This window comes from Leopardus geoffroyi, chromosome E2, assembly GCF_018350155.1.
Source record: "Leopardus geoffroyi isolate Oge1 chromosome E2, O.geoffroyi_Oge1_pat1.0, whole genome shotgun sequence".
NCBI lineage: Eukaryota > Metazoa > Chordata > Mammalia > Carnivora > Felidae > Leopardus > Leopardus geoffroyi.
In genome coordinates this window covers 14,277,791-14,305,749 of record NC_059335.1, presented here as the reverse complement: position 1 = coordinate 14,305,749, position 27,959 = coordinate 14,277,791, and the positions used below count along the sequence as shown (strand labels likewise).

At 55.7% G+C, this 27,959-nt stretch overlaps 2 protein-coding genes across 5 annotated transcripts; one reads left to right on the top strand and one right to left on the bottom strand.

The window, feature by feature from the left end:
* Positions 1–50: 50 nt before the first annotated feature.
* On the top strand, positions 51–18,923 carry PLD3 (phospholipase D family member 3). 4 transcript variants are annotated; one of them, XM_045442328.1, is made up of 13 exons: positions 106–181; positions 1,356–1,435; positions 10,857–10,949; positions 11,050–11,124; positions 11,213–11,355; positions 11,840–12,023; positions 13,377–13,497; positions 13,575–13,702; positions 14,815–15,015; positions 16,717–16,856; positions 17,342–17,507; positions 18,241–18,340; positions 18,425–18,923. In XM_045442328.1, the coding sequence occupies exons 3-13, from the start codon at positions 10,923–10,925 to the stop codon at positions 18,610–18,612; spliced, it is 1,473 nt and encodes a 490-aa protein (XP_045298284.1). In that variant the 5' UTR covers positions 106–181; positions 1,356–1,435; positions 10,857–10,922; the 3' UTR covers positions 18,613–18,923. The 4 variants fall into 4 exon arrangements, with proteins under 4 accessions (XP_045298283.1, XP_045298284.1, XP_045298285.1 ...); XM_045442329.1 differs by lacking the exon at positions 1,356–1,435 and adding an exon at positions 9,916–9,947 and having other exon boundaries at positions 111–181; XM_045442327.1 differs by lacking the exon at positions 1,356–1,435 and having other exon boundaries at positions 51–181.
* A 752-nt stretch (positions 18,924–19,675) lies between these two features.
* On the bottom strand, positions 19,676–26,380 carry HIPK4 (homeodomain interacting protein kinase 4). The gene is made up of 4 exons (XM_045442326.1): positions 25,770–26,380; positions 22,499–22,855; positions 20,915–21,763; positions 19,676–20,157 (listed from the first exon to the last, which is right to left on the bottom strand). The coding sequence occupies exons 1-4, from the start codon at positions 26,232–26,234 to the stop codon at positions 19,978–19,980; spliced, it is 1,851 nt and encodes a 616-aa protein (XP_045298282.1). The 5' UTR covers positions 26,235–26,380; the 3' UTR covers positions 19,676–19,977.
* Positions 26,381–27,959: the final 1,579 nt, after the last annotated feature.

The window sequence follows — 27,959 nt, the reverse complement described above, 5'->3', positions numbered from 1 at the left end:
GGCGCTTCGCTCCGCCCCGCTCTAGCGAGGAGCGCAGCCAATGAGAAAGGCACATGCCTGGGCCCCGCTAGCCCGCAGTCTTGCCGGAGTGCGCCTGTGCGAGGCGGGGGTGGCCGGGCGGGGCTCCAGCCGGCAAGGTGCGTGCGGGGCTGGGTCCCGGAGTGGGAGACGCGGAGTGCAGGTACTGTGCGATCTGGGGGCGCGGCGCCTCTGTTAGCCTTTTCATGTTGTCCTTCCTGCCGTAATTCATTTCTTCCCTTTTGTCATCCAGTGCCCCTTTATGTAGCCATTCCTCCCCTTGTGTCGCGCCCCGGTTAAATCGTCACCACCCGCTTCTGTCGGCGTCACCCTCCTTATGTCGCTGTTAGCCGCCTTAATTCGCTTTCGTTCTAAGTCCCTATTGCTACCCTACGTTGCAGTCTTCCCCCTTTTAAGTCACCATTGCTTTCCGTCAGCTGCTCTCTTCTTTTGTTGCTATTTTTCTTTCATGAAGTCCTCACTGAAGTCGTCATCATACCCCCATGTCACCTTCACACGCCTCCTGTCACCATCTCCTTAAATCGCAGTCACCCTTCCCTTGTGTCATTTTCACTCCATTCCTCCCATGTCACCTTTGCTTCCTAACAGTCACCGTTCATGCCTCATGCTTCTAGTTTTCCCGATAAGGAGCCACTCTGCCTTCCAGTTGTTTCTCTTGCCTCTGTGTTGCCGTCATTTCTCCGTGTCACCTCTCACATACTCACCACCGTATGGGCTAGAGTCCCATCCTGGCGTGTGCCAGAATCCCAGCTCCACCGCTAAACCCTGGGTAACCTTGACCACCTGATCACACCTTTGCAATCTCAGCTTCCTCATCTGTAAAACGCACACAAGGACACCTGCATCAAGGACGATTATGAGGATTCTGCAAATTTATTCTTGTGATATGCTCATCCTGATGGGGAGATTTGGACTAATAATGTTATTAACCATGTCACCCTCACCCTCATGCGGTCCCCTTCATCACCTCTTCATTGTCACCTCCCCCCCTCCCCTCGGGTGCCCTCATCATTCCCATGGTGTCGGTACACTCCCTGTGTCATGATACCCTCTGCCATGGCAACCACCCACGCCACCCCACGTCACAGTCTCCATGTTCTCATCTCTGCCACGTCACCACACCTGAGGGGGTGGCCCATCGGCCATCACAAACCTTGCTTGGGTAAATACTTAATCCCTATTTCTGCCTTGTTGGATTGAGTGATCTGCCACCCCCAAAACGAGAGCATTGAGCCGACGCTGTAGTGGGAATCCAGGAGTAGTGTGGGGTGGGGGGGAGACTAGCTAGCTTAGACCCAGGTTCCCTTGGCTTTTAGAATCGGGGGTACAGAGAGATGAGGCAGGTCCTGGCACACCTCATTCCAACCTCAGCAACCCTGAATGCCTAGGTAGAGAGGTAAGTATCTTATTCACTCGACTTGCCTTGGGGAGGCAGTGTGAGACAGTGGTTAGCAATGTGTGCCTGGGGGCTGGAACCCTGGTTCCAGTCTTTGTTCTAGCACTTAGTACTTAAAAAGTTGCATGGCTTTGAGCAGGTGGCTTAACATCCCTGTGCCTCAGTTGCTGCATCTGCAATATGGCGATAAAAACACAAGGTATTCATTCAACAAATATTTATCAAGCATGTTCTGCATGCCCAATACTGTGCTAGGCATGGTGGGACACATCAGTGAACAAAACAGACAAGAGATCCCTGCACCCATGAAGTTTCTATTCTAGCAAGGGTCAAAGACAAGCAGACAGGTAAGTGGATTCTATGATGCGTTAGAAGAAGGGGGAAGAAAAAAGAAGAGGGATGGGAATGCATGGTAAGTGTTATAGTTTCAAATAAGGTGGTCAGGAAAGGTCTCCTGAGATGGTATATTTGAACAAAGACGTGAAGGAGGGGAGAGAGTGACGAGGCTCTACGGGGAAGAGCGTTGTAGGCAGAGAGAACAGCACATGCAAAGGGCCTGAGGTGGGGACACACGTAGAATACTTAAGGAATAGCAAAGAGGCCACTGAGGGAGGAGAGGGGTGGGGATGAAGCCAGAGGAGTGAGGCGGCAGATCATCTGGATGTCATGGGCCGTGGACAAGACTTTGGCTTTACTCTGAGTGAGACGGGAGCCATGGGAGGATTTGGAGAAGAGAGACTCAATCTGATGTGACACGATGTGACATGAAACGGCAGCAGCAGCAGCTCCAGAACTTCGACCAAGGATGGATCGGCCAGAGCAGCCTGGCCAGAAGGAGCACCAGAGCTGTCTGCTTAAAGCTGCACTCACATATCCTTTATATTTGGAGAAAGCTTCCGACGTCCCCCTCAAAGACTGGGAGGGAGAGGAGATGTTGCTAGAGTGTCTGCGAAGCCAGTGCCACCTCTTGGTTCACGTGCTGCTGGGGTTGGTGGGGAGGGGTGGCGGACAGCCACGGATCTACAGATGATGAACAACAGGAGAGGCGGCTGTCTACACCTGGGGCCCCGAGGCAGCTCAGGGTCAAATCCTGGCTCCACTGTTTCTTGGCTGTGTCCTTTTGCGCCAATGACTTAACCTCTCTGGGTCTTTAGTTTCCTCCTCCATCACATGGGGCTGAGGAAAGGGCTAATTCGGTGAGAAACTGAATACGTAAAGTGCTTCCAGCAGCGCTCGGTTCAGTAACAAGGGGCCCTGCCCTCTCACCCCACTTCCTGCCCTCCCTCCGGGTGGCAAGGAAAAGACATTCTGCCTGTATGTTACATTCATGAATCGGTTTCCAACATCGTGGTATCCTGGAACAGAACTGAGGCCCGGGTTCGAACTCCATACCGACAGACTTGACATTGTACAACCCGAGCAGAGTTTTCCCTGAACCCTACTGCCTCATCCGAAATGGGGAGAACAGTGCCTTGCCCCCAGATGTGCGGTGGTGTTATTTTTGAACTGAGACATCAACCACTTTCTGTCTCTCTCTCTCTCTCTTTTTTTTTTAATTATTTATTTTGAGAGAGAATGAGCAGGGGAGGGGCAGAGAGAGAATCCCAAGCAGGCTCCAAGCCACCAGCGCACAGCCCAATGTGGGGCTCGATCTCACGAACAGTGAGCCGAAATCAAGAGTTGGACGCTTAACCGACTGAATCACCCAGGCACCCCTAACACTTAGTGGTTTTTTTTTCTTTTAAGTAAGTGCTCCGCCCAACGCGGGGCTTGAACTCATGACCCTGAGATCAAGGGTCGAATGCTCTACCGAATAAGCCAGGCGCCCCCATCCACCATTTTCAATTGTGAGGCTATTATGTCCCTCCCCTACTTGTTTTTCTCCAAGGCACCTACTATATGCTTCATGCGTCTATCTATTGTCTCACTCCCCAAAAAGAATGTCATCTTTACTAGGATTTTGTTTTTTTCTGTTTTGTGCTATCTTTCCAGTTTCTACACAGGCCTTATCAGTGAGTAGTCATTGAATACTAGTTGAATGACTAGATGAATGAACTGATACCGACTGTCCCTGTGTTGGGTGGTAATGGGCACACTGCAGTGACTGAGACGGCCCAGCGCTGCCCTCATGGGTTTCATAGTCCAGTGGGAGAAACAAACCCATCACCAGGCCGTGACAGCACAGAGCGGTCAGGGCTGGGGCTGGGGAAACAGAAAGGTCATGTGGGATGGAGAAGTCCAGGGACTATTGGAGCCCAAAGTGGGGGGTGGTTCTGGACCAGCCCGGGAGTCAGGGAGGACTTCCTAGGGGAGGTGGCACATGAGCTGATAGGAATGAGCAACAGGAAGAGGAGAGAAAGGTGTGCTGGGCAGGAGGAGCAGCTGTGGGAGTGTTTGGTGGTAAAAGTGTGGTTTCAGTTCAGGGAACTGAAAGATATTAAATATGGATGGGACATAAATGAGACAGTAAACCAAAGAGGTTATTAAGGGGAGATCATTCAGGGCTCTGGGAAGCACAGTGAGGAGCTGAGACTTTGTCCTAAGGATACCAAGGGGTGGTGGGGGGCATAGGTTTTTGAGCGGGAAAGGAACAATTTTCCATTCAGATGGAGGGGGACTAAAAGGGTTGGATAGAGATTGGGAACCAAGGGAGGTGGCGGGAGTGGGGATCCCAGTGGGAGTGGGATCCCTCGATCCCAGAGGGCAGGTCGAGGCTGTGGAGGGGAGAAAAAGGGTGTGTGTGGGAGAGACCTTCAGGATGCCAAGTGGACAAGCTGTGGAGGGTCCAGGACGATGCCCAGGACTCCAGGGGAGTCAGGGCGGTGGGGGGGGTGGGGTGCTTTCTGAAAGAAGTGACACGTAGGCTGAGACCCATAGGATGAATAGGATAGCTGTCCTTGAAATGGGGACCCAGAAGAGCAGCAGGTTTGGGAGGGATGCTAAGGACAGTTGAGGACATGGTGGGCGTGAGGGGCTTGGGGACCCCCGGAGAGAAAAATCTAGGAGACGAGGGAGCTTCCAAAGCTGAAATTCAGGGATGAAGTGAGAGCTGGAGACAGCTTTGGGCCCTAGAGGACATGGTAAGAAGTTTGCCCTTGGCCCTGAGGGCAGTGGGGAGCCACAGAACGGTTTTGAGCAGGGATGAGACAGCTTAGATTTTTGAGTTCCAACTCAGAAATATTCACCAATCATGATGTATTTTGTTGTTGTTTACTCATTTGTTTTTCAGACCAAGCATCTTCTCTCCCTAGGAAGGGCACCTTCTAAAGGTCCTTTGAAATAAAGGTTCTACTGCTCAAAACAAAACAAAACAAAGTTTACAAAACCAGTGCTCTGTTCCGTTTTCGGTAGACTTGACCTCAGGCGATTGTTCAGTCCGAAGGGGTCTGCACAATCAAGTGAAAATCAGCTCCTTCAAACACAAGAACGTTTCTGTTTTGAACCATATGGAAGGCCCATAGGTTTGTAAATGTTTCCTGTGGTGTAGTCTGGTGCTTCAGCAGCCAACTGGCCCTGCACCCTCCTTTGCCCTCTCAGGTGGCTTGAATCAAACTTAAACTGACCTTGAATTTTACTCTCAGGCTGAAAGGCTGTAATCTGCACCCACCCATCTGCTCTGGGCTTAGAGCACAAGCTGGTTATCATTGTGTATAAAAAAATGTCACTGGGTCTAGAGAGACCCCTGTGAACGTCTTTTTTCAAAGGTTTCCGTTCTACCCCATTTCTTCTGTTGCCAACAAACATTTATTGAGTGGTTGTGATGTGCTGGGCACAGACTTAGCTTTTTAAGGGACACATAAGTCTATCTGTGCTAAAAGTGTGTACAGAGTACTAGGGGATACACAGATGTCACCAAGAAGCTTGTTTGGGGGATTTGCTATGCTGCCTGTCTCCCATGGATGGGTTCATTGACAAATGTGAGGTTGGTATATTTGTTTCCCCATTGGTCTGAGGAGGAAAGTAAAGCTCCGAGAAGGGAACCTTGGTTCCCAGGAATACATGGCTAAGCTCTGAACCCAGGGCGGTAGGACTCTGAGACCCACCCCTTAAACCATTCAGAGTTCACCAAGCCTCCACCCCCTAGATGAGTATGAGATGATCCCCCACCCTTTTTTGTGTTTTTTTTTTTTTTTTAAGTTTACTTATTTATTTTGAGAGAGAGTGCATGCACACATGCGTGCAAGCTGGGGAGGGGCAGAGAGAGGGGACAGAGGATCCAAAGCAGACTCTGCATTGACAGCACAGAGCCCAATGCAGAGCTCAGACTCACAAACCATGAGACCGTGACCTGAGCCGAAGTCAGACGTTCAACCAACTGAGCCACCCATGAGTTGTGCCCCATGAGACAATCCCCATTCTATAGATGGGCCAGCAAGGCTCAGAGAGGTAAAGCCCCATGCCTGAGGTCGCTCAGTAAGAGTGACAAGTGGGATTTGAACCCTAGACTCTGCAACGTAAAACACTGGTATGGAGGAGGGATCAAATCTCCTGCCCCCACCCAAGGGAGGGGTGTTCAGGGAGCTGTGACCCAGCACGTGTCTCCGAAACCCAGTGGGTTTTGCTTCCTCCTTTTCTGTGGGCTGTAGTGTCACACCCCAAGGCAGGCAGGGCACAAGCCAAGGGACCAGGGATATCCTCTGGGCTGGGAGGGGCACCCTTGCAGACAGAGGTACATCCCATGACCAAGGAAGCAGAGCATAAGGATCAACCTGGGCATTGCCCAGGGACCCCGTAGGGGTTCTGGGTTACTGGCAACACAGGAACTGAGCCAAGCTGAGGAAAATGCCCAGCACCTGCCAGCCTAGCTCTGTCAGTCTAGCTGTCTGCTCCCACCTTTGATCTCACCCTGCCCTGCGCCCCCCTCCTCCCAGGGATCGGGATAGGGATGCTGGATACTTAATCCAGCTAAAGCTTTTTTTTTTTTGGAGACTGTGATATGGAGGAAAGGGCACCCCAGCTACGAGCTTGAGCCTCATAATTTAATTTCCACACAAGTCCTATGTATTTAAAAAATTAAATGGTCACTAAAGCCCTATAATGAAAAGCATCTTGTCTTGGGGGTGGCAGGGGGAAAATGGTGCCTTTTTTCTTTTTCTTTTTTTTTTCTTTTTTTTTTTTTGTCAGGAGCCTTGACACAATCACATTTATTGAGAACGTCTCACGTGTCCATTCTATACACTTGAGAGGTATTAATCCCTTTAGTTCAAAGGAGTCCCTTCTCAAATTGTGTATGTTCAGAACACACAACACGCAGTGTATGTATTCATTCGTTCGTTTGTTCATTTCATTTCTCTCTGGCCTTATCCCAAGTTGACCTTCCCCAGATCAGCTATTGGGGCACTATCCGTGGCAGTTGTTTGGGCCCAAACCCCTGGCTGTACCACACACACACACACACACAGGTCTGTTCCCCACACAGCCAGAGGGAGCCTGCAAACACATGAATGAGTTTCCTGTGGCTGCTATCACACGTTACCACAAATTGAGTGGCTTAAGACAACCAAAATGTATTCTCACCATTCTGGAGGCCAGACATCCAAACTCAAGGTGTTGACGGGGCCAACACCCCCCTTGAGGCTCTAGGGGAGATTCTCGTGACTCCAGGCATACCTGGGTTTGTGGGCATATCTCAGCAATCTCGGCATCCCTGGTCACGTGGTCTTCTCTGTCTCTTCTCTTCCTGTCTCTTAAAGACACTTGTCATTGGATTTAGGGCCCACCCATATAATCCAGGATGATGTCATCTCAACATCCTTAATGACCTCTGCAAAGACCCTTTTTCCAACTAAGGTCACATTCACAAGTCCTGGAGATTATGGCCATATTGGACATATCTTTTTTGAGGCCAGCAGTCAACCAACTACAACACCCTAGGCAGATCATGTCTGTTCTTTGCTCAGAGCCTACCCATGGCCCCGACCTTCTCACCACAGTCCACGCAGCCCTGCACAATCTGGCCGTGTCACCCCTCTGACTGTTCTCTCCTCCTCATAGCCCACCCCACTACAGACACACTGGCCTTCTTGTTCTTCCCAGTACACATCAAGCACACTCCTGCCTCTGGGCCTTTGCACTGGCTATTCCCTCTGCTTGACACACTCTCTAAGAAGTCCATGTAGCTCCTTCCCTCCCCTCCTTGAAGTTTTTTCCAGGTATCCCCTTCTTAGTGAGGCTTTTCCTGACAATCCCAACTCCTCCCCCCAACCCCGTCCCACTTCCCTGATTCTCTGTGGCATGTATTACCTTCTAACATAATTTACTTATTTTTTTATCTGTCTTCCCTGGTGTCTGTTTTGTTCACAGTGGTATTTCCAGTGCCTCAAACAATAGCTGGTACATAGATACTCAGTAAGTATGTGTAAAATTAACGAACAGCCTTATGAAAAGTAGGTACTATTGTCACCATGCCCATCTTACAGATGGGAAAACTAAGGCACAGATTCATTGTCACTTCTCAAGGTCAAACAGTCACAAGAGCACTGAGGATCATATTCAAGTCAGGCATCTGGCTCTGGAATCCACAGTATTTAACTGCCTTACAGTCTAACCTACCTCTCCATTTTATTTATTTATTTATTTATTTATTTATTTATTTATTGAGAGCGAGCAAGCACAAATGTGAGCGGGGGAGAAGCAGAGGGAGCAGAGCCCAACTTGGGACTCTATCTCACAACCCTGAGATCATGACGAACCAAAATCAAGAATCAGACTCTAAATCAACCGACCAAGCCACCTGGGCACCCTACTAGTTTTTTGGTTGCTTTTTTTTTTTTTTTTTTAAACACCTTAAGTGTATTTTTTAAGTTTATTTATTTTGAGGCAGAGAGGGAGACAGAATCCCAAGCAGGCTCCACCTCATGAATGCAGCACTCATGAACCATGAGATCATGACCTGAGCCACAATCGAGAATTGGCCACTTAACCAACAGAGCCACCCAGTTGCTCCTTAGGTGTATTTTGATAAAAATATAGCAGAAATTAAAAGTAAGCCCTTTGTTTCAGACCTGTAATCACCATACAAGTTGAAAGCCAAAATGTCACTAATAATCTGAATGAACTGCATGCTAGTTTCTACCTATTTTTGGTGTATTAATGGCCATTCCAATTCTCGGCCTCATTGTGCCCAATCCCATGCCTCGCACCTCCGTGCCCAACCTCTCCCCCAGTTTTGTTTTTGTTCACTTTATTTTCCCTAATTTTACATCGCTTGCGGTTCCAACCCCATATTTTGTTGTTGTTGTTTTAGAGTTATCTACATCCAAAGTGGGGCTCAAACCCACAATCCCGAGACTAAGAGTCACAGGCTCTACTGGCTGAGCCAGCCAGGCACCCCTCAACCCCGTGTTCTTCAATAAAACCTTTGTCACCAAGGCTTTTGCAAATAAATAAAAGGCAAATGTTTCCTGCCCCAAGCCTCCCCTCGCCCACTTGGCAACCCTGCGGTCAGCCACCTCTAAGATTGTTTTCTGCTGCTTCTGGTGACCTCTGAAGTTCCAAATAACCTTGGTCTGTTACCATTTCTTGCTGGATCCATTTGGCCCATCCCCATTTATCTCCCTGCAATGAGAGGAGGGGATCTAGCTGTGCTCAGCCCTTGCCAATCTGGGATCTGACGTTGTGGGTGAAGGGGTTTCCAAATTATCCTTTCACGTGTAGGCTGGATCTTCCGGTAACGCGGAAGGGCGGGGGGGGGGGGGGGGGGGGGGGAGCGGGGGGTGGAACCTAGCTCTCTTTTGCAATTTTCTTCTTTCCTTCTTTGTTAAAATCTCAGTAATGCGTGCCGTGGGACGCAACACCTGTGTTGGCTTTATAATTATTTCTTAATCTGCACAGAGATTTTTTTCCTCTACTTTTCTGTAAGTCGCTTATATTGCACAATTTTTAAAAAGAACATAGGCGTACAATAAAAAGCAATCCTCACCCACCCCAAATGCCACTCGAGGCAACCCCTTCTGACGTTGTCGCATCTCTCAGTGATCATCGTTTTCTGCATTCATCTGTTGACTTCTTGCGTGGACGGAGGGGAGGGCGTCCTGCCTCTGTTGTATTGGGAAAGGTGGGCGGGGAGGGGTTCTTCAATTCTTTTCGTCAGCGGTGGTCTTAAATCCTGCTTGGGAAAAAGGAGATGGGAAATGGGAAATCTTGCTTAATCTTCCAGCCGGAGCCTGGATTTCCGAAACAAAAATTTTAAAATCCCTATCAAAATATCAGTTGGCTTTTTTTAAAGAAATTAAATAGTTATCCAAACAGACTCCAACAGAAAACCCACAGTCTCCTTCCACCACCCCGCTCATCCCCCCCTTCCCAACCCCATAGCTTGAGTTGTGTCTTCTGATTTTATTCGCTACCTCTGAAAATCGTATTATTCAACCTTGATCGCTCCGCTTTATTTTATAAGGCTTTTAAAATTTTTTGAGTATAATTGACATTTTATACGGGTTGTTTTTTTTTTTTTAACAATTTTATTTATTTTTGACTAGGTAATACATGCCATGGTACAAAAATTCACAAGGTTTGTAGACAAGATGCGGGGTTTCTTTTTCTCTTTACCTGTACCCTCCCTACCCCACCCCGGGGCTCTGGGGGATATGGGTGGCAAAGCCCATCCCCCAGCCATGTACTCTCCGCACCCCGGCCAGGTTGGCGGGACCGTATCTGGGGGACAGGAGCCCCCCTTCTCCCTGCGGTGAGCCGGGGCGGCCTGCGCACTGCGCAGACTCCCCGCTGCAGTGGGCGGAGCCCCGTCTGGCCCCGCCCCCTCCTTCCTCCCGCCCCTGCTTAGCCTGTTGGGGCAGAAGCTGGGGCCCCGCGGAGGTAGCAGCTGCCGCCTGCGGAGTGAGACCGAGTCCCCTCCGGGGTAAGGTGGCGGTGGATGGCTCGGGGGATGGGCTGGGGGCTGGCGGTGAGGCCCCGATGGTTCCGGGCTCCCGGCTTGAGCCGTCTGGTGGGTACCTAATGGTGATGGCAGAGGAGCCACCTGGAAAATGCTCCCTGGGTGGTCTTCGGGCTGCGAGAAGCCAGGCAAAGATTTGGGGCTTCACTGACCCCATCCGGAGTGGTCTTCTTGGGAATGTCTATATTACAGCTCAGAGAAGGGAAGATGCTACTAGGGAGCGTAATAATGAGGAGCAGGATGGGCGCTAAGAGGGAGGGGACAGGGTGGGCGCTAAGGGGGACAGTGTAGGCACCATGGAATGATGGGAAGAAAGCAAGGCGTTAGACTTTGAGGGATTTCGAAAACCCTGCTGACCAGCGGTCAGCTTCCTCCTTTTGGGGTGGCGGGCCCCATGCCAGTGATCCCGTGCTTACAGACAAGGAGACCCAATGGATCCCGTGAGCCCGACACTCACTACTCTGCTTTCCGTGATGTTCCCCCAAAGCCCGGAAACCCTACCACAGTGCCAGCTTTTGTTCCCCACAGTTTGGAGACCCTGACACACCCACTTGCCCCGCCTGGGCTCCACATATCCCCTGGCTGCCTGGCAAGATGAAGCCTAAACTGATGTACCAGGAGGTAGGTGGATCTGGGGCCCCGTGGGGTGGGGCTGGGTGCAGTGGAGGGCAGAGACCCTGCCAAGCTGCCCTGTCACCCCCCTACCATACCCATCCCCCAGCTAAAGGTGCCTGCTGAGGAGCCCGCCAATGAGCTGCCCATGAATGAGATTGAGGCTTGGAAGGCTGCAGAGAAGGTAGGAGCCCGCCACCACCCTCACCCTGTCTCAGGTGTGGGCTGGGCTGGTCGCCTTGGGCTGGCTGATGGCCTCCTCTTCCCCACAGAAAGCTCGTTGGGTCCTGCTGGTCCTCATCCTGGCGGTCGTGGGCTTCGGAGCCCTGATGACTCAGCTGTTTCTATGGGAATACGGCGACTTGCATCTCTTCGGGCCCAACCAGCGCCCAGCCCCCTGCTATGACCCCTGCGAGTAAGTTGAGGCGGGGGAGGGGTCTCTGGCAGTGGGGGGAAAGAGCCCTGCCAGGACCCAGACGCTTACACATTGAGCAGGGACTGCCCTGAGCCACAGCCGGTGCCTGGGACAGGGGGAGGTGATCTGATCGCAGACTCCCAAATGCACCGTCACAGGGCCTTCCCTCCATCCCCAACCCCTCCCCCCAACACTGTTCCCATGACAGCCACAGCATCATTTTCTGTCCGTGTCTGTGAGCAAACCAGCACACACACAGACACACACACGGCATCTTCCGACACATGTGTGGACAGACACACACACGCACAAATAGCCGCACGCGCAGCCTGCCTTCCACTCGTCTAGACGAACAAATGGACAGACGCACAGAATCGTGAGTACAGGCACACACAAATATCCTCCGTGGACGGACAGGGGAGCACTCATGTTCCAGCCGGTTGTCTCTGGCCCCCTGTAGCTGATACCACCCCCCACCCCCCAGAGCAGTGCTGGTGGAGAGCATTCCAGAGGGCCTGGACTTCCCCAATGCCTCCACGAGCAACCCGTCCACCAGCCAGGCCTGGCTGGGCCTGCTCGCTGGTGCCCACAGCAGTCTGGACATCGCCTCTTTCTACTGGACTCTCACCAACAATGACACCCACACTCAGGAGCCCTCTGCCCAGCAGGTACCTGGCAACATGGGCCCTGGCTGGCAGCAGGGGCGGTGGGAGCCATTGGGGGGAGGTGGGGGGGAGTGAAGGGGGTTCCCCTGCAGCCCAGGAGACAGATGGGCACGTCTCACACAGTGGGTTGAACACAGGTGATTGAAAGCAACTGTCTTCACATGGCGCTCTGGACTGGGGGCGTTTGTCACGGTCATCTGGAGGCCTCTGAAGGTCAGGGTGTGGGTCTGGTTACCAGGGATTAGGCTGACAGCAGTTGCTCGCCCAGACCCTGTCACACAATGAAATGGAAGAGTAGGTAACAGCCCAGCCTCAAGCCAGCCTGCCGCCTCCCAGCCACGTGACCTTGGGCAGGTCACCGCCGCTCTCAGGCCTCAGCTTCCACATCTATAGAATGGGGCCAATAGCTAGCACTTGCCGCTTACGAGAATAAATCCATGCAGATTCCAGCACGGTCTCTGACAACCATCGGCCCCCCATCAGCGTTTGCTTTATATCCTTGTCAAGGTCTAGAGACACACTTAAAAAACATAAAACCTCAAGATGTGAAAAGGACCAGCCTAGGCGGGTAACCCCTTCCTTGAAAGACACACTGACTTGGTCCCTTCTTGTTTTCCTCCCCCTGCTGCCTCTTTTTGTCAGAAGCGGGCTTAACATTTATTAAAATTGCGGGGCTCCTCAAGCACTGCCTGAAAACATAATCACAGAAGTTAAAAATGATTGGAGTGCTCCCTCCCTGCCAGCTCCCCCTGGAGTGGTTCAAAGCACAAAGCACAGACATAGGAGGCAGGTGACCTGGGTTCAGATCCCACTTCACCACTGAGTTCTCCGATGCCAGCTTTCTCCTCCACACCTCCGGGATTTTACTCAGACCTGCCTCATCAGTGAGAGCAGTGAGGAGTCTGTGAGTTCAGATGTGAAGGGGCTTAGGGTGGGGCCCGGCTCACAGTAGGAATCCTTGGCTGTCGTTCTTACAGTTATTGGCACCATCGGGCCTCACCCTATACCTTCCTGGATCCCCAGCCCGTGCCTTGCCCCCAACATCTGAGAGGGTGCATGGAGGCCCCTGTGGTGCCAAGCTTTGATGCTTCCAAGGCAAGATCTTGGGGAAGTCCCTGGAAGGACAGGACTGGCAGGGAGGCCCTGGTGTGGCCCAGAGCACCAGTAATTAACCAGATGAAAGGTTTTCATAGCTTAGCCTGTAAAGCCATCTCTCCGTGTCCCAGCTAATGGAAAGCCTGTTCAGTCCTGATCACAAATGGAAATGCAAAATCAAGACGGCCTTTTCTGGGGGGTGCCTCATGGGGTGGGAGAGCTGGCAGGCCCAGCCTCTCAGAGGCTCTCCCCTCCCTACAGGGTGAGGAGGTCCTCCGGCAGCTACAGGCCCTGGCACCTCAAGGCGTGAAGGTCCGCATCGCTGTGAGCAAGCCCAACGGGCCCCAGCCGCAGGCCGACCTACAGACCCTGCTGCAAAGTGGTGAGCCAAGGGGCAGCCGTGGGGGGTGCCGGGCCGGGGGCCGTCCGAGCTGGCTCCCGACACCCTGTCTGTCCCAGGTGCCCAGGTCCGCATGGTGGATATGCAGAAGCTGACCCATGGTGTCCTGCACACCAAGTTCTGGGTGGTGGACCAGACCCACTTCTACATCGGCAGCGCCAACATGGACTGGCGCTCCCTGACCCAGGTCTGCCTGCACCCTGCCCGCCCACCCTTCCCGGCCCCTCCCCGCCCCCACAGGGCGCCCAGCCTCCAACCACACCCCTCTTCCATCCCAGCATCTTCTGTGTCCAGTCTCTGCAATGGCTTCCTTCCTACCTCCTACCAGGCCTCCCTAAACATCCCCAAATCCAGCCCAGCCCTCACTGCCGTCCCCCCCGCCCACAGAAGCCTGGGGTTTCCTCTGATCCCCGATGACAGCTGCCAGCCCTTCTGCATTCAAGGCCCTGTCCACTGATTTGCCCTTCATTATTCATTCCCTGAGTGCCTGCTCTAAGCCCAGGCCTGTCCCGGGAGATACTGGGGACGTGGTGGTAAGCGATGGACCTCTGGGAACTGTCAGTCCAGTGCAGAGGCAGGCTGGACACCAGGCAGTGCGGCAGCCCAGAGGGCCAGGGCCAGGATGGGGGACCCAGTCTGGAGTATCAGCGAAAGTCTTCCAAAGGAGGTGACAGCTACTTTGATAGCTGAAAGATCTGTAAGAGTTAGCGCGAGACGGGAAAGAAGGTACGGCTTAGGCAATGATCCTTTATTTCCTCAGCAAATAACTCCCAAGCCCCTAACAGCACCAGCTCTGGGGGAGATGCTGAAGATACAGCCGTGGCTGAGACATCCCTGGTGGCTGTCTTCCCAGTCCAGCGTCACTAGAGAGAGAAATGAGGGAAGTCCAAGGGACCGTGAAAGCCCAGAGGAATGCCCGACACAGTCTGGGCAGTCAAGAGAGGGTTCCTGGAGGAGGAGGCTGTCAGCCGAGCCCTAAGAATGAGTAGGAGCTGGTTCTGTGGAGGGTAGAAACAAAAGCATGGGCAAACGTTTGGGAAACCTGGCACTTCAGAATAACCAAAGGATTTTTGCCAGAACTTGGCGAGTTCTTAGGCTTGAGTCAAATCCACGCCCATCTTAGGACTTTAGTCCTGGTGGTGGCGGCGGGGCTGGGGACGGAGGGGCAGAAAGATGGGGAGGTTGAGAGGCAAGGGGCAGGAAGGAAGGCTGAGGGGGGTGGAAGAGGGGGCTGTGGGTGTTCATGCCATCCGTGGGTGCCAGGCTACCACCCCCAGGCTCAGCACTGCCCTCCCACAGGTCAAGGAGCTAGGCGTGGTCATGTACAACTGCAGCTGCCTGGCTCGGGACCTGACCAAGATCTTTGAGGCCTACTGGTACCTGGGCCAGGCAGGCAGCTCCATCCCGTCAACCTGGCCCCGGCCCTATGACACGCGCTACAATCAAGAGACACCGATGGAGATCTGTCTCAACGGAACCCCTGCTCTGGCCTACCTGGCAGTGAGTCTTTGGGAAGAGGGGCCCTGTCACAGTCTGTGTCTAACCCTGCCCAGTGATGGGGAGGGGGCGTCCTGGCCACTCACTCTGGCTCACTCTGCCTGGTCTGGGGCCGGGGCCGTGTCCCAACCTCCCTAGGCCTCGGTTTTCTCTCCTGCCACCTCTAGGGAGGTACAGCTGTGTTCATGCAAGCCCCCGGTGCCTCTGTGCTGTCCCAGATAGCGAGCGGCTTTTTGCATTTAAATCGGCTAAAATTAAACATGGCCAAGAATTTAGTTCCTTGGTTGCCTTAGCCACATTTCAAGTGCTCGGTAGGCACATGCGGCAGACCGCTACCACACCGAACGGTGCAGATACATATAGAACGTTTCGATCGCTGTGGAAGGTTCTCTTGGACAGCAGACGCTGAGCCCTGTAGACGAGGCACTGCTGTTTTCAGCTGCTGAGACTTTCACCAGTTGGGGCGGCCAGTCTGGGTGTCTTTTAGTCCCCCGAGCAAGTGACCTGGCCAAGCCCAGAGTCCTGGTGGAGGGCCACACAAAGGCACGGATGCAGGGACCCATGATTTACAGGGGTCCTTTGCTCCGGTGGCCTCACCAGGAAGGTTAAGCGTTCCCCCGTTACCACTTCCCCTTCAGAGCTTGAGTTTGCTCATCTGTCACGAGGATGGAGGGAAATAGGTAAAGGGCATGGTGTGGTATGGTACATAGGCAAGGTCAGCAATGAGCAAGTCGGGGACAAAAGTGATTAGAGGTCCTTAAACCTGAGCACACATCAGAAGCATGGCGCTGGGGCGGGGGGCAGGTGGGGAGGGTGGCTGTTAAAACCCAGACTCCTGGGCCCCGTCCCAGCACCCTGGCTCAGTATGCCGTGTGCAGTGAAGCCCAAGAATCTGCAATTCTTTTTTCTTTTCTTTTAATTTTTTTAATGTTTATTTGTTTTTGAGAGAGAGAGACAGACAGACAGAGCATGAGCAGGCGAGGGGCAGAGAGAGAGAGAGAGAGACGCCGAATGTGAAGCAGGCTCCAGGCTCTCAGCACAGAGCCGGACACAGGGATCAAACCCGCGAACCTGTGTGATCATGACCTGAGGCAAAGTCAGACACTCAGCTGACTGAGCCACCAGGCGCCCCCCCCCCCCCCCCAGCCAAGAATTTGCAATTCTAACAAGTTCCAGGTGATGTTGTCTGTGCTGGACCAGGACCCTTATGTCAGAAACCCCTGTGTTAGAGCATAAACTCTCTTTTTTCTTAATGTTTATTTATTTCTTTTGAGAGAGAGCTTGCACAAGCAGGGGAGGGGCAAAGAGAGAGGGAGAGAGAGAGAATCCCAAGCAGGCTGTGCTATCAGTGCAGAGCCTTATGTGGGGCTTGAACTCATGAGCCGTGAGAGTTGAAATCAAGAGTCCAATGCTTAACCGACTGAGCCACCCAGGTGCCCCTCGCATGAATTCTGGAACCAGACAGCCTAGGTTCAAATCCTGGCTCCATTTGTCAGCTGTGTGACCTTAGGCAAATCACTTACCCTCTCTGAGCCTCAGTTTCCTCACCTATAAAATGGACGTGGTAATTATCCCAACCCTTCCCGGAGGCTGAGAATTCAGTGCAATCCACAGGACCTGGCTTGGGACAATTTGTCTGTGCCTGGGGTCCACTATGATGGCACCCTTGGCAAGGCACGTGTCTTGACTGCCCCCTCCCTGCAGAGTGCGCCCCCACCACTGTGTCCCAGTGGCCGCACCCCAGATCTGAAGGCCCTGCTCAATGTGGTGGACAACGCCCGGAGTTTCATCTACGTTGCGGTCATGAACTACCTGCCCACCATGGAGTTCTCCCACCCACGCAGGTGCCACTGCTGCATGGACGGGGCTTGAGGCAGGCAACCACCATGAATGGAAGAGGCAGTGGGAGACAGAGTGATGAGGCCACAAAGCAGGCAGGGGACCCAGGCAAAGGGAAACCACAGGGAGAGGCAGAGGAGACAGGGATGGGAGATTTGGATACTCAAGACGGGGTGGGGCGGGGGGGACAGAGGAAAGGATGACAGTACTGGGGGGTTGGGGACAGGGCAGCGGACCTGAGGCCTGGGGCAGGGGTTGCGCGGTGTAGGATTTCTCAAGTTAGGGAGCAGGGAGTATGGGCTGGAAACAGGATGAGGAGCTTGGGGGGCAGGAGTGGGAGCCAGAAACGGGAGGGGGCACGTGGGATTTAAGGAGGCAGGAACAGAACTGGGAGCCAGAGATAGGGCGGTCTTGGGATTTGAGGGCGCTCGGAAGCTGGAGCAGGCCTCAGGGTGAGGCCGTAGGTAAAGCTGTCCTCTGAATCCCCCAGGTTCTGGCCCGCCATTGACGACGGGCTCCGGCGGGCTGCCTATGAGCGGGGCGTCAAGGTGCGCCTGCTGGTCAGCTGCTGGGGACACTCTGAGCCATCCATGCGGGCCTTCCTGCACTCCCTGGCCGCGCTGCGTGACAACCACACCCATTCCGACATCCAGGTGGTAAGTGCCCCCCCGGACCTACCCCTCGGACCTGAAGACAGCCCTCAAGGAGCTCACCTGTCACCTGACAGTGACGACCCAGATGGACAGGGCTGTGCCATGACGGGGAGACGGTGGGTCCAGCCAGGAGGACAGGGCACAGGGAGGAGGGCAGGGCCCAGACGGAGGAGACATGGACGGAGGCATCATGGCCAGGATAGGGGGGTCTTCCCAGGAGGCATCTGCCCCAGTGAGGGGGTGTCAAGGAGGACTTTTTGGAAAAGGGGACATCTGTGGTGAGACCAAAGGACGAATAGGAGCTGTTCTAGAAGGAATGGCAGGGGCGCCTGGGTGGCGCAGTCGGTTAAGCGTCCGACTTCAGCCAGGTCACGATCTCGCGGTCCGTGAGTTCGAGCCCCGCGTCAGGCTCTGGGCTGATGGCTCGGAGCCTGGAGCCTGTTTCCGATTCTGTGTCTCCCTCTCTCTCTCTGCCCCTCTCCCGTTCATGCTCTGTCTCTCTCTGTCCCAAAAATAAATAAATGTTGAAAAAAAAAAAAAAAAAAAAAATAGAAGGAATGGCAAACAAGGCAGCTGGTTCCTCCCTGCTGGGCCCCGTTCCGGCTCTCACAGTTCTGTGGGAAACAGCTGAGTCCCTAGTCCTGCAAACCTGCTTCCACTCCCCACCCCAGATCCTGGCTTGTCCCCAACCCCACCCTGCATCTCACGCTCCTTCCCGTTCTCCCCTCGCCCTCAGAAACTCTTTGTGGTCCCTGCGGATGAGGCCCAGACCCGGATCCCATACGCCCGCGTCAACCACAATAAGTACATGGTGACCGAACGCGCCACCTACATCGGTGAGTGTCCTGAGCTCTGCCAGGGGGATGGAAAGGGAGTCCGGTCACAGCCGTGGGCTCTGACTCTCTGACCCCACCCGGCAGGAACCTCCAACTGGTCTGGCAGCTACTTCACGGAGACGGCGGGCACCTCGCTGCTGGTGACACAGAATGGGCGTGGTGGCCTGAGGAGCCAGCTGGAGGCCGTTTTCCTAAGGGACTGGGACTCCCCTTACAGCCATGACCTTGACACCTCAGCTGACAGCGTGGGCAATGCCTGTCGCCTGCTGTGAGGCCGCGGTCCCACAGACAGGCCGAGGCCTGCGAGGCCCCCATGGACCCAGATATCCCGGGTCCCGGCCCCTGTCCCCGTGCCCCCGCTTCTGTGTGTCCCATTGTGGCTCCACTGGCTCTCCCCTGCTCTCCCACCTCTACCTCCGCCCCTGCCAGCCTGACGCTGTGGCCCCAGGACCCGGCCCAGCTGGGGGAGGGATCAGCCCCCGAAGAAATGGGGGTGCATGCTGGGCCCGGCCCCCTGGCCCACCCCCCTTTCCAGGGCAAAGAGGGCTCAAGGTTATAAGAAGAAGTAAATAACTTGTCTGTACAGCCTGTGCCTGGCTCAGTGATGTGAAGTGAGGGGTCGGGGTCAGGGTCAGGGACGGCTGGCATGGGCCTCTCCTGGAGACGTAGTGCTTGCTGAGCCCTCAGCATGTCAGCGGTGTGGCTTGGCAAATCCTGAACCCACAGCACGTGCTGTGTCTTTAGCATGTATTTGGCACGTGCTGGGCTCTCGGCGTGCAATGCACACGAGCCAGTACGTGCTGAGCATGGAGCGTGTAACCATGTGGACTGGCACGAGCTGACTCCCACGTGGCCAGCCCCACGCTGCTGCACACTCGGCGTGGTGTTCCCAGCCTCCCGGCCAGACGGGCACACGCTGACCCGTCACCGTGTCCCCCAGGGTGGGCTCGCATGTCTGAACACTGGAGTGTGCACCGAGCGTGAATTTCTGCCTGCCAAGTGAATTGACACTTAGCGTGACCCGAGCATGGGTGAGTGCATGCCAAGCCTGTGCACGTGGCAAGGGCAGGTCAACAGATGAGACCTGGGCATTTGGCGAGCTTGGGTTGGCAGCTGCTGAACGCCGGGAATGATCTGAGGGTGGATTCTCCCGTGCCAAGCACGTAGCATATTTAGGGGGTGGGTCAGCGAGCGAGCGCAGCCTGTCCCTTCCCAGTGCGACGGCAGCCCAGCCTCCAGCCTGAGCCGGTAGCCGACTGGGCGCAGATCGGAGAGCAGGGCCCTGGCCACTGGCCTGAACCCCACCCTGGCACCAGGCCAGGCTTCACGCAGGGCTGCTGAACAGTTCTTTATTGAAATAGGCAGAGGCGGCGGGGCCAAGGGCATGCGCGGGGCCAGCGGGGTACAGCCCCCTTCCTGTGTCCCTTTGGCCCAGGGGGCCACGGGCCAGACCCCAAGGCCCTCCTGTGTTCGACGTGTGTGTGCTGGCATGCATGCACCATGGGCGAGGGTAATGGGGAGTTTCTGGATAACTATCTTTCTGTAAGAATAATCTGTGGGTTCAGGAAATGGCTCTAAGGAGGGGATCCCAGCCCAGCTAGCGCAGCCCCCGGTGATGGGCAGGGGTGGGGTCACCATCAATGGTGCCCACCGACGTGCTGCAGGAAGCTGGTGGTCCGGGGGGCACCATGCGGGTGAACGTGGCGGGGTGGGAGCCCCTGAGCCAGGGGCCCCCTGACACCCTCCAGGGTCCAGTCTGGCTCACTCAGCCATTCCCCAGGGCAGCTGCTGGGGTCGAAGAGCTCAGGGCCCGGCCTCTGTGGGGGAGAAGAAAGGACCATCAGCCAAGAAGCCCCCCAACCCTGGGAACCACCAGCCTGCCCCTCACGGACTCTCTCCAGTCCTGAATGAAACCCTTCTCACTTCCTGAGGGCGATTTTATTGGACCCACATTGTAACTTTGGGGCCTGAAATAGCATATGTGGAGACCTTAAGGGATTCTGAAGGAACTTCTTTCCGAGGGGGGGTGAGCACCTACTAAGGCCTTGTTCCGAGTGTTGGGCCTTCATCACTTCCTGTAGATGGATTACTACTACGTTCTTAGTTTTCACACAGCCTGAAAGTGCATTAGTATGCGCTGAGCCTTGTCACATCATGAGAGTAGGTTAATGTGTGCCGAACTTTACGTCCTGAGTATGGGTTAGTGTGTGCTGAGCCTCTTAACCTGAAGTTAGTAGCGTGTGCTGAGCCTCATCGTATTGTAAGGGTGGGCTAGGGTGTGCTGAATGTTACATCCTGAACACAGGCTGTATCAAATCCTAATCATATCCTGAACATGGGTTCGTGTTTGCTGAACCTTATCACATCCTGAGAGTGGACTAGTATGTATTGAGCCCTGAGCCAGCCGCAGGCAATGCAGATGTGCTGGGGGGGGGGGGGGGGGGTGCGGTGGGGGGGTGGGGCGGGGGCGGGGTGGTGGGCAAGGCCTGGTTCACGGACACCCCCATCTTGGAGCTCGGGGAGGCCCTGATCCCAGAGCCACCTGCACCCCGCCGGCCCACCTGGCTCACTCACGTCAGCATCCATGGTCATATCCTCGATGTCTGGTCCATCCCCATCCCGCTGCAGGATGGCAGGCGGCTCGGCAGAGGCCCCGCGGCGCTCTCCTTCGGCCCAGCCGCTGCCTTGGCATGGCCCATCGTCATCAGGCGAAGCCTGGCTCAGCCGGATGAGGTTACTGAAGTTAGAGTCCGATTTGGAGCCTGCGGGGGGCTTGCGGGCCTTGTGGCGGCCTGCCAGGCGGCTGCCGTAGAAGGCCAGGATGGGCTCAGGGCCCGAGTCGGGCGCCCGGCGGCCAGCGGCGGCTGCCTTCAGTGGGGCCAGCATGTCGGGAACCACATCAGCTCGGGTCTCCCCCCACAGCCCACGCCCCACCTCCTGCAGACTCAGGTCATCCAGCTGGTCGATGGCCCTTTGCACGCCCGGTGCCTTCTCCTCGCAGAAGAAGGGCCCGCTGCCCACCACGCTGCCCAGGCCCACGGCCTCCTCCTCCTCGGCCAGACGGTAGTAGGGGGGCCCGTCTTCCGCAGCGGCCACCACCGGCGCGGGCGTCTTGCCCTCCGCCTGCAGGGAGAGGCGGCGGCCGCGCAGCGAGAGCTGGTAGTAGCGGGTGGTCTCGTGGGCGCTGCGCAGCTGCTGCATGGACACGAAGGGGTGGCGCAGGGCTGCGCTGGGGCTGATGCGTTCGTGCGACTCCCACGTCAGCATGCGCTTGATCAGCTCCACCATGCTCTTGAGGTCAGCACGCTCCGCCAGCGCCTCGCGGTCCGGGAACGTCAGCCGGGCGGCCGCCCCACCGCCGTTCACCGTCTCGATCTGGTCCAGCGATTTGAGCATGTACTTGCGGCGCTCCAGGGGGCGCACCTGGTGGGACCCGGGGGGGCACGAGGCTGACGTTGAATCCAGGCCCTGGGCCTTGGGTGCTCCCGAAGTGGGGCCCACACATGACCCACCCTCCTCCACCCCCAGCTCCCAGTGTGCCCTGGAGGCTGGTCCAGGGCGCTCATGTTGCTACGAAGTCCACACGCCTGAAGCTAGGCTTCTGGTTCTGCCTGTGATCTGACTCAGAGCTCTCTTGCTGCTGGAGGGCCACACCTACTCCCCAGTACCAGACCCCCCCCTCCCCCACACCGCCCCGGTCTGACCCAGAGCCCTCCTACTGCTGCAGGAAAGGTACCTGTGTTCTGTGGTCCTCCTGTCATCTAACCCAGAGTCTCACTGAGCCAAGTTTCACTCCCCCCCCCCACACCTGTAGTCCTCCCCAGATCCATGGGTCCAGCCCCTACCAGCTGCTAGCAGAGGGGGCTGTTCGAAACCTCTGGTCCTCCACCGCCGAGCCCGGTCCTCCAGGGCTCCCAGTGGTCGAACCTCCCTGCCACACTAGCGTGCTGTCCCCGGCCACGAAGCTCCGAGGAGCCACCATCCACCTGCAGTGCCACCTTCGGTCTCACCCACGTCTCTCATGCTGTGACCACTCCCGCAGCTGACCCTCGAACTTCCGGTCCTCTCCGAGGTCTAACCTAGATTTCTCTTTTCTCGATGCGATGTGGCAGCCCCCGCCCCCCGCCACCGCTGCCCTCGCCCCGCCTGCGCCCCTACCTTGGTCTCAGCCAGGTAGTCGGCCGAGGACTTGAGCTGCCAGGGGTTGCTGGCATCGGGGTGAGGGTTGCGCTTGAAGAAGTGGTGGGCCTTGCGGGCGGCGTGCAGCAGGTGGGGCTTGGGCAAGCCCTGGGTCTCACAGATGTAGCGCACCTGGTCGTACTCGTTGTTGCCCGGGTAGAGGGGCCAGCCCAGGTGCAGCTCGGCCATGACGCAGCCCAGGGACCACACGTCCACCTTCTCGCAGAAGGGCAGCCCCAGCAGAATCTCGGGGGCCCGGTAGAAGCGCGACTGGATGTATGGCTCTTTCACGTAGCGCACCTCGCTGAAAATGCTGGCTGAGCCGAAGTCAATCACCTGTGTCGGGGGAGGGAGGCAGGTGGGCAGGGCGAGGGACAGGGACAGCCGATCGAGGCCTCCCCGGTGTCTCCCGCCAGTGTCTTTCTGCATCTGCCATCTGGCCATCGCCGTGTCTGGGAGTCTTTATCTCTCATTTATGTCCCTGTCTTTGCCAGTCTGTGTCTCTGGTTTGCATGTTGGTCTCTCCGTCTGTTTCTTTCCACTAGAACCTATGTCTGTGAGGGTTAGGATCCCTCTTTTTGTCCTTCGGTCCACACCTTGTCCATCAGCAAATCTTGTTGGTTCCACCTTCTGAACAGATCCAGAATCTGCCCACTCTGTATCCCAGCCTCATCGCCCCCCACTGCCCCGTCCTGTCCTCCATCGTCTCCCACTGAGGCCAATGTAAGGGCCTCTTCTCTGGTCTCCCTGCTCCTCCTTCGGTGCCCCAATCTCTGCATCGGATGCACCCTGAGAGATCCTATGAAGACCTGACTCAGATCACGTCCTTCCCCTACTCAGAACCCCCCTGTGGCTTTATCACATCCTGTGATGAAAGCCAATGTCCTCAGTGTGGCCCCCAAAGCTTGAGCAATCTGCCCCATCACCTCTCTGCCCTCAGCTCCTCCCCCTTTCCCCCTCGCATGAGCCTCTCACTGTCCCTTAAATAAGCCAGGTGCATTCCCAGCTCGGAGACTTTGCACTGGCTGATCCCTCTGCCTGGAATGCTCTTCCCCCAGATGTCCACACGGTTCCCTCCTCTCAGGTCTCAAATGTTCCCTTCTCAGTGAGACCTCCCCTGCCCATCCTATGAAAAACGGCCTCCCCCACCGTTCCTATCCCCTTCCCAGCACTCTGCTTTTCTCCAGAGCTCTGAACACCACCTCACACACCATACATTTTGCCTTTCAGTTGAGTTCGTTGTCTCTCTACCCAGCTAGGATGTCAGTCCCATCAGGGCAGGGATTTTGTCTGCTTCACTGCTGCCTCCCTGGAAACTTAGAACAGTACCCAGCACACAGCTAGGGCTCCGTCAAGAGTGAGTGAATGAATAGGGGCGCCTGGGTGGCGCAGTCGGTTAAGCGTCCGACTTCAGCCAGGTCACGATCTCGCGGTCTGTGAGTTCGAGCCCCGCGTCGGGCTCTGGGCTGATGGCTCAGAGCCTGGAGCCTGTTTCCGATTCTGTGTCTCCCTCTCTCTCTGCCCCTCCCCTGTTCATGCTCTGTCTCTCTCTGTCCCAGAAATAAATAAACGTTAAAAAAAAAAAAAAAAGAGTGAATGAATGAATGAATGAGCTTTATGTCCCTGCCATTCTTTCTGCCTCTTGTTTGTAACTCTCTTGTTCTTTTTTTTTTTTTTTTTTTTTGCCTTTTCATTGTTTGCCTGTTCATCGTGCCTCTCATCTCTCAGCGTCTCTCTCTATGTCCATCTCTGTGTCACTGCTAGGAAGACACCTCCCTGAAGCCCCGACCCTCTTCTGTCTTTATCATCAGACACTGTTCACATCCCTCGCAGGCCCTCGGAACATGACAGGGGCTCGACAAGCACCTGCTGAACCAGCACTGTGAATGTGGCTGAAAGTCTGTCTCTCTCAGGGCCATGGGCCATTTTCACTCTGAACGTCCAAGACTATCTTGGTCCCTGCCTCAGTTTCCCTCTCCGAGTTTCCCTGCTTTTCATTCAGCTACCCCTCACTTTCTAGGTGCAGGAGGTGGTATGATGAAATGGCTCTTAATCCGGACTCTAAATACAGACTGCTGAGGCCTGAATCTCAGAGCTTGAGGGACGCTGGGCACTCGGTGTTCATGGGATCCATCCATCCATCCATCCATTCCACAAACACGGAAGGGGTGCCAACACTGGCCAGGTGTTGTGGATCTGTCCTGTTTCCTGCTGTGTTCGTGGGAGTCTCTCTTTCCTTGGGTCTCTGTCCTTCCATCTCTTAGGGCAAAATGATCTGCCTTTTCATGTCTCTATATCTCCCCGTGACTCTGACATTCATTCAGCATTGTCTCCCCCACAGGGCTGTGCTGGCAGATGCTGACAGATCTGACGTGGCTGCCTTCACGGAGCTTCTAGTTCAGACCCATCCCCAGACAGTAGCAAACCCAGAAGTGGACCAAGGCGCCAGGGCTGGGATTGGGGGGCACAGACAGGGGGGCCAGGGCAGAGGGATTGGGGCTGGGATGGGAGGGGACACAGGCAGGCAGAGGGGCCGGGAATGAGATGGAGGGGACCAGGGGCTTGTGGCCCGCAAGGCCCTGTGTGACCAGGCCCCGTCACCTCCCTGTCCCCTTTCCTTTCTCTTCTCACCCTGCTTCAGCCACCCTGGGCTCTGGGGTGCTTCTCAAACACACAGACTCAGATCACTCCTACCTCAGGGCCTTTGCACTAGTTTTTCCTTCTACCCAGATGCTTTTCCCCAGATGTCTACATGGCTACCTCCCTCCTTTGGGACTTTTCTCAAATGTCACCTTCCCAGTGAGGCCTCCCTGACCTCCTTGTCAACAGTTTCACTCAGCACCACCAGTCAACACCCCACATCCTCCTCCCTACTTTATCTTTTCTCCTTCTCACTCATATGCCATATTTGACTCATTTGTCTTGGCGACTCCGTTTCCCCCACCAGAATGTCAGCCCCTCAGAGACAGGACTGGGCCTCGAGGAGGTGAACTAGGACCTGGACAAGGACGAGAGGCCTCAGGTCTGAGAGAGAGAGGATGTCAGAATCGGGACAGGGAGATGAGGATTTTAGGACTAGGAGGTGGGGACAGGCATCAAGGGCAGGGTAGGGCAGGGGAGACTTCAGTGGCATGGGGGTGGGGTAGGCGGGACAAGGGAGCCCATGGTGACAGGAGGGCGTCTAGGGCTGGGGGAAGCCAGGAGAAGACCGGAACGAGGGACACCGTCACCCCAGGGCCGCCCCACTCACCTTGACCCTAAAGGGGCAGCGGGTCTGGTCCACCAGCATGATGTTCTCGGGCTTGAGATCGGCATGGATAATCGCCAGCTCCTTGAGCCGGGCCAGGGCTCTGAGCACCTGCAGGGTGACCGTGCGGATGTGGCGGGCAGGGAGGGGTGCGAAGTTGTTCTCCTTCTGGAATTCGAAGAGGTTTTGCTCCAGCAGCTCGAAGACCAGGTAGAATTTGAGGGCATCATGGAAGAACTCGAGGAAGCGGATGACGTGGGCCTCCTCTGGGTCCAGGCCTCTCATGCAGCGCAGAAGCTTAAGCTCATTCTTGATAATGCGGTTGCGGTAGGCATCGTTCTTGAGGATCTTGATGGCCACCATCTCCCCCGTGCTTCGCCGCCAGCCCTTGGCCACCTCCCCGAAGGTGCCCTTGCCTAGCACCTCAATGATGTCATAGCAGTCGGTCTCGGACTGGATGGTGGCCATGGTGCCCCTGCCACCGGGCACTGCCCTGCTGTCGCCCTCACCCCACAGGCTTTGCCTTTGAAGCCTTCGGCCCCGCCACCGGCTCCGAGGCCCCCCCAGTGGGGGAAAGAGAACCGCACTTGTATCTCCCGCTGCGAGGTTCGCCCCTACCTCCCTGGCACCCCCCAGCCCCCTGGGCCTCACTGCCAGTCTGCCAGGGGCCACACCCCTCCCCCGAAGCCCTCCTGGCTTGGGACGAGGGGCCCCAGGCGCCCCCGAATGGGTTCCGGCGTTGCTGAGTGGCTCTGGTTCTGTTGTCGGAGACCTGAGCCCCAGGCTGGAATGGGGGGGTGGGGTGGCAGGTAGAGCCCCCTCCCCCACCCAGTGGCGGAACCCTGGAGGGGCTGGACAGGTGAAGGATTGACTGAGAAGGAAGTCTGATCCTGGACCTCTAGGCCGGAGGGCAGGGACATTCCTCAACAGAGGTGAAGGGCTGGGGGGAATTTGTGTGTGTGTGTGTGTGTGCGTGTGCGTGTGTGCGTGTGTGTGTCTGTGTGTGTATGTGTCTGTGTTCAGCAAACACCCACCCCTGCCGGTGGCTGCAGTAGGAGAGGTATGACTGAAGCAGGGCCAGGTGGTAAAAGGTCTTCACTGACAGGCTAAGGAGTTTGGAGCATTTAGTGTCCTGGGGTACCAGGTACAGGGTACTGGGGAGCCACAGAAGGGCTGTGAGCAAGGCAGGACAGCATCAGATTGAAGTATCAGAAAGCTACTGTGTGAATAAGAGTGGAGGGGACGAAACTGGAGACCCTGAGCCTGGAGCGGGGCCCAGGTGAGAGAGGGTGGGGTGTCGGAGAGGAGGCTGGTGTATGAGACAGGAGGCCAAGCTGTGGGACTGACGGGTTGGGGGAGGGGGGGGGAAGAGGGAACCATCCAGAACAAGGCCCAGGGCTCAGGGATGGTCCCTCAGATAAGGAGCACTTTAGGGGAGAAGATGCTGGTGTCAGATTAGAAGCTTGGACACCAAAACATATAGACATGTCTTGAGTGCTTTACAAGCCTTAGCTGATCCTAATGACATACGTTTTAATAGCTCCATTTTATGAAAGAGAAAATCAAGACACAAAGAAGTCGAACAAATGCCTACGGTCACCCAGCTGGGTGCCAGATACAGGCTTACCGCCCACCCCCACCTCCCCCCCACCCCCCAGCAGTCTGGTTCTAGAGCCAAGCTCCCAGTGCCCGGGGCGGAGGTGGGGGGGACGTCCACGGGTGGTGCACTGCATTCCCATGTGGACCACAGGGAGGGGTGACATGACCTGGGGAGGGTATGGGGGTGAATGAGGGCCTGGGAGGAGTCCTGAGGGCCCAAAGGGCATGAGGAGAGAGAGAGGGAGTGGGGAAGAGGCAGGAGCGGGTGTTCAGGGAGGAGGAAGGGACCCTGAGAAGTCCGGAAAAGGGAGACAGAGGAAGCCCTCAGCGTGGCCACAGAGAGGTCACTAAGAACCCTGACAGGACAGCCGTGGTGGGAGGGAAACCCCAAATGCCGGGGCGCTAGACAAAGGGTGCACACCGTGAGTGTAAATTCTTGCCGTGTCTGGCCATGTTTGGTGGGAATGAAGAGAGAGCACGACCAGGCAGGGACCTGAGGGAGGCCAGCTTTAAAGGGGAAGGGACTAGGATACATCAAGGGTCTGTGACAACTGGAGGGCACAGCCGATGAGGGAGAGTCTGGAGGCCTCGGTG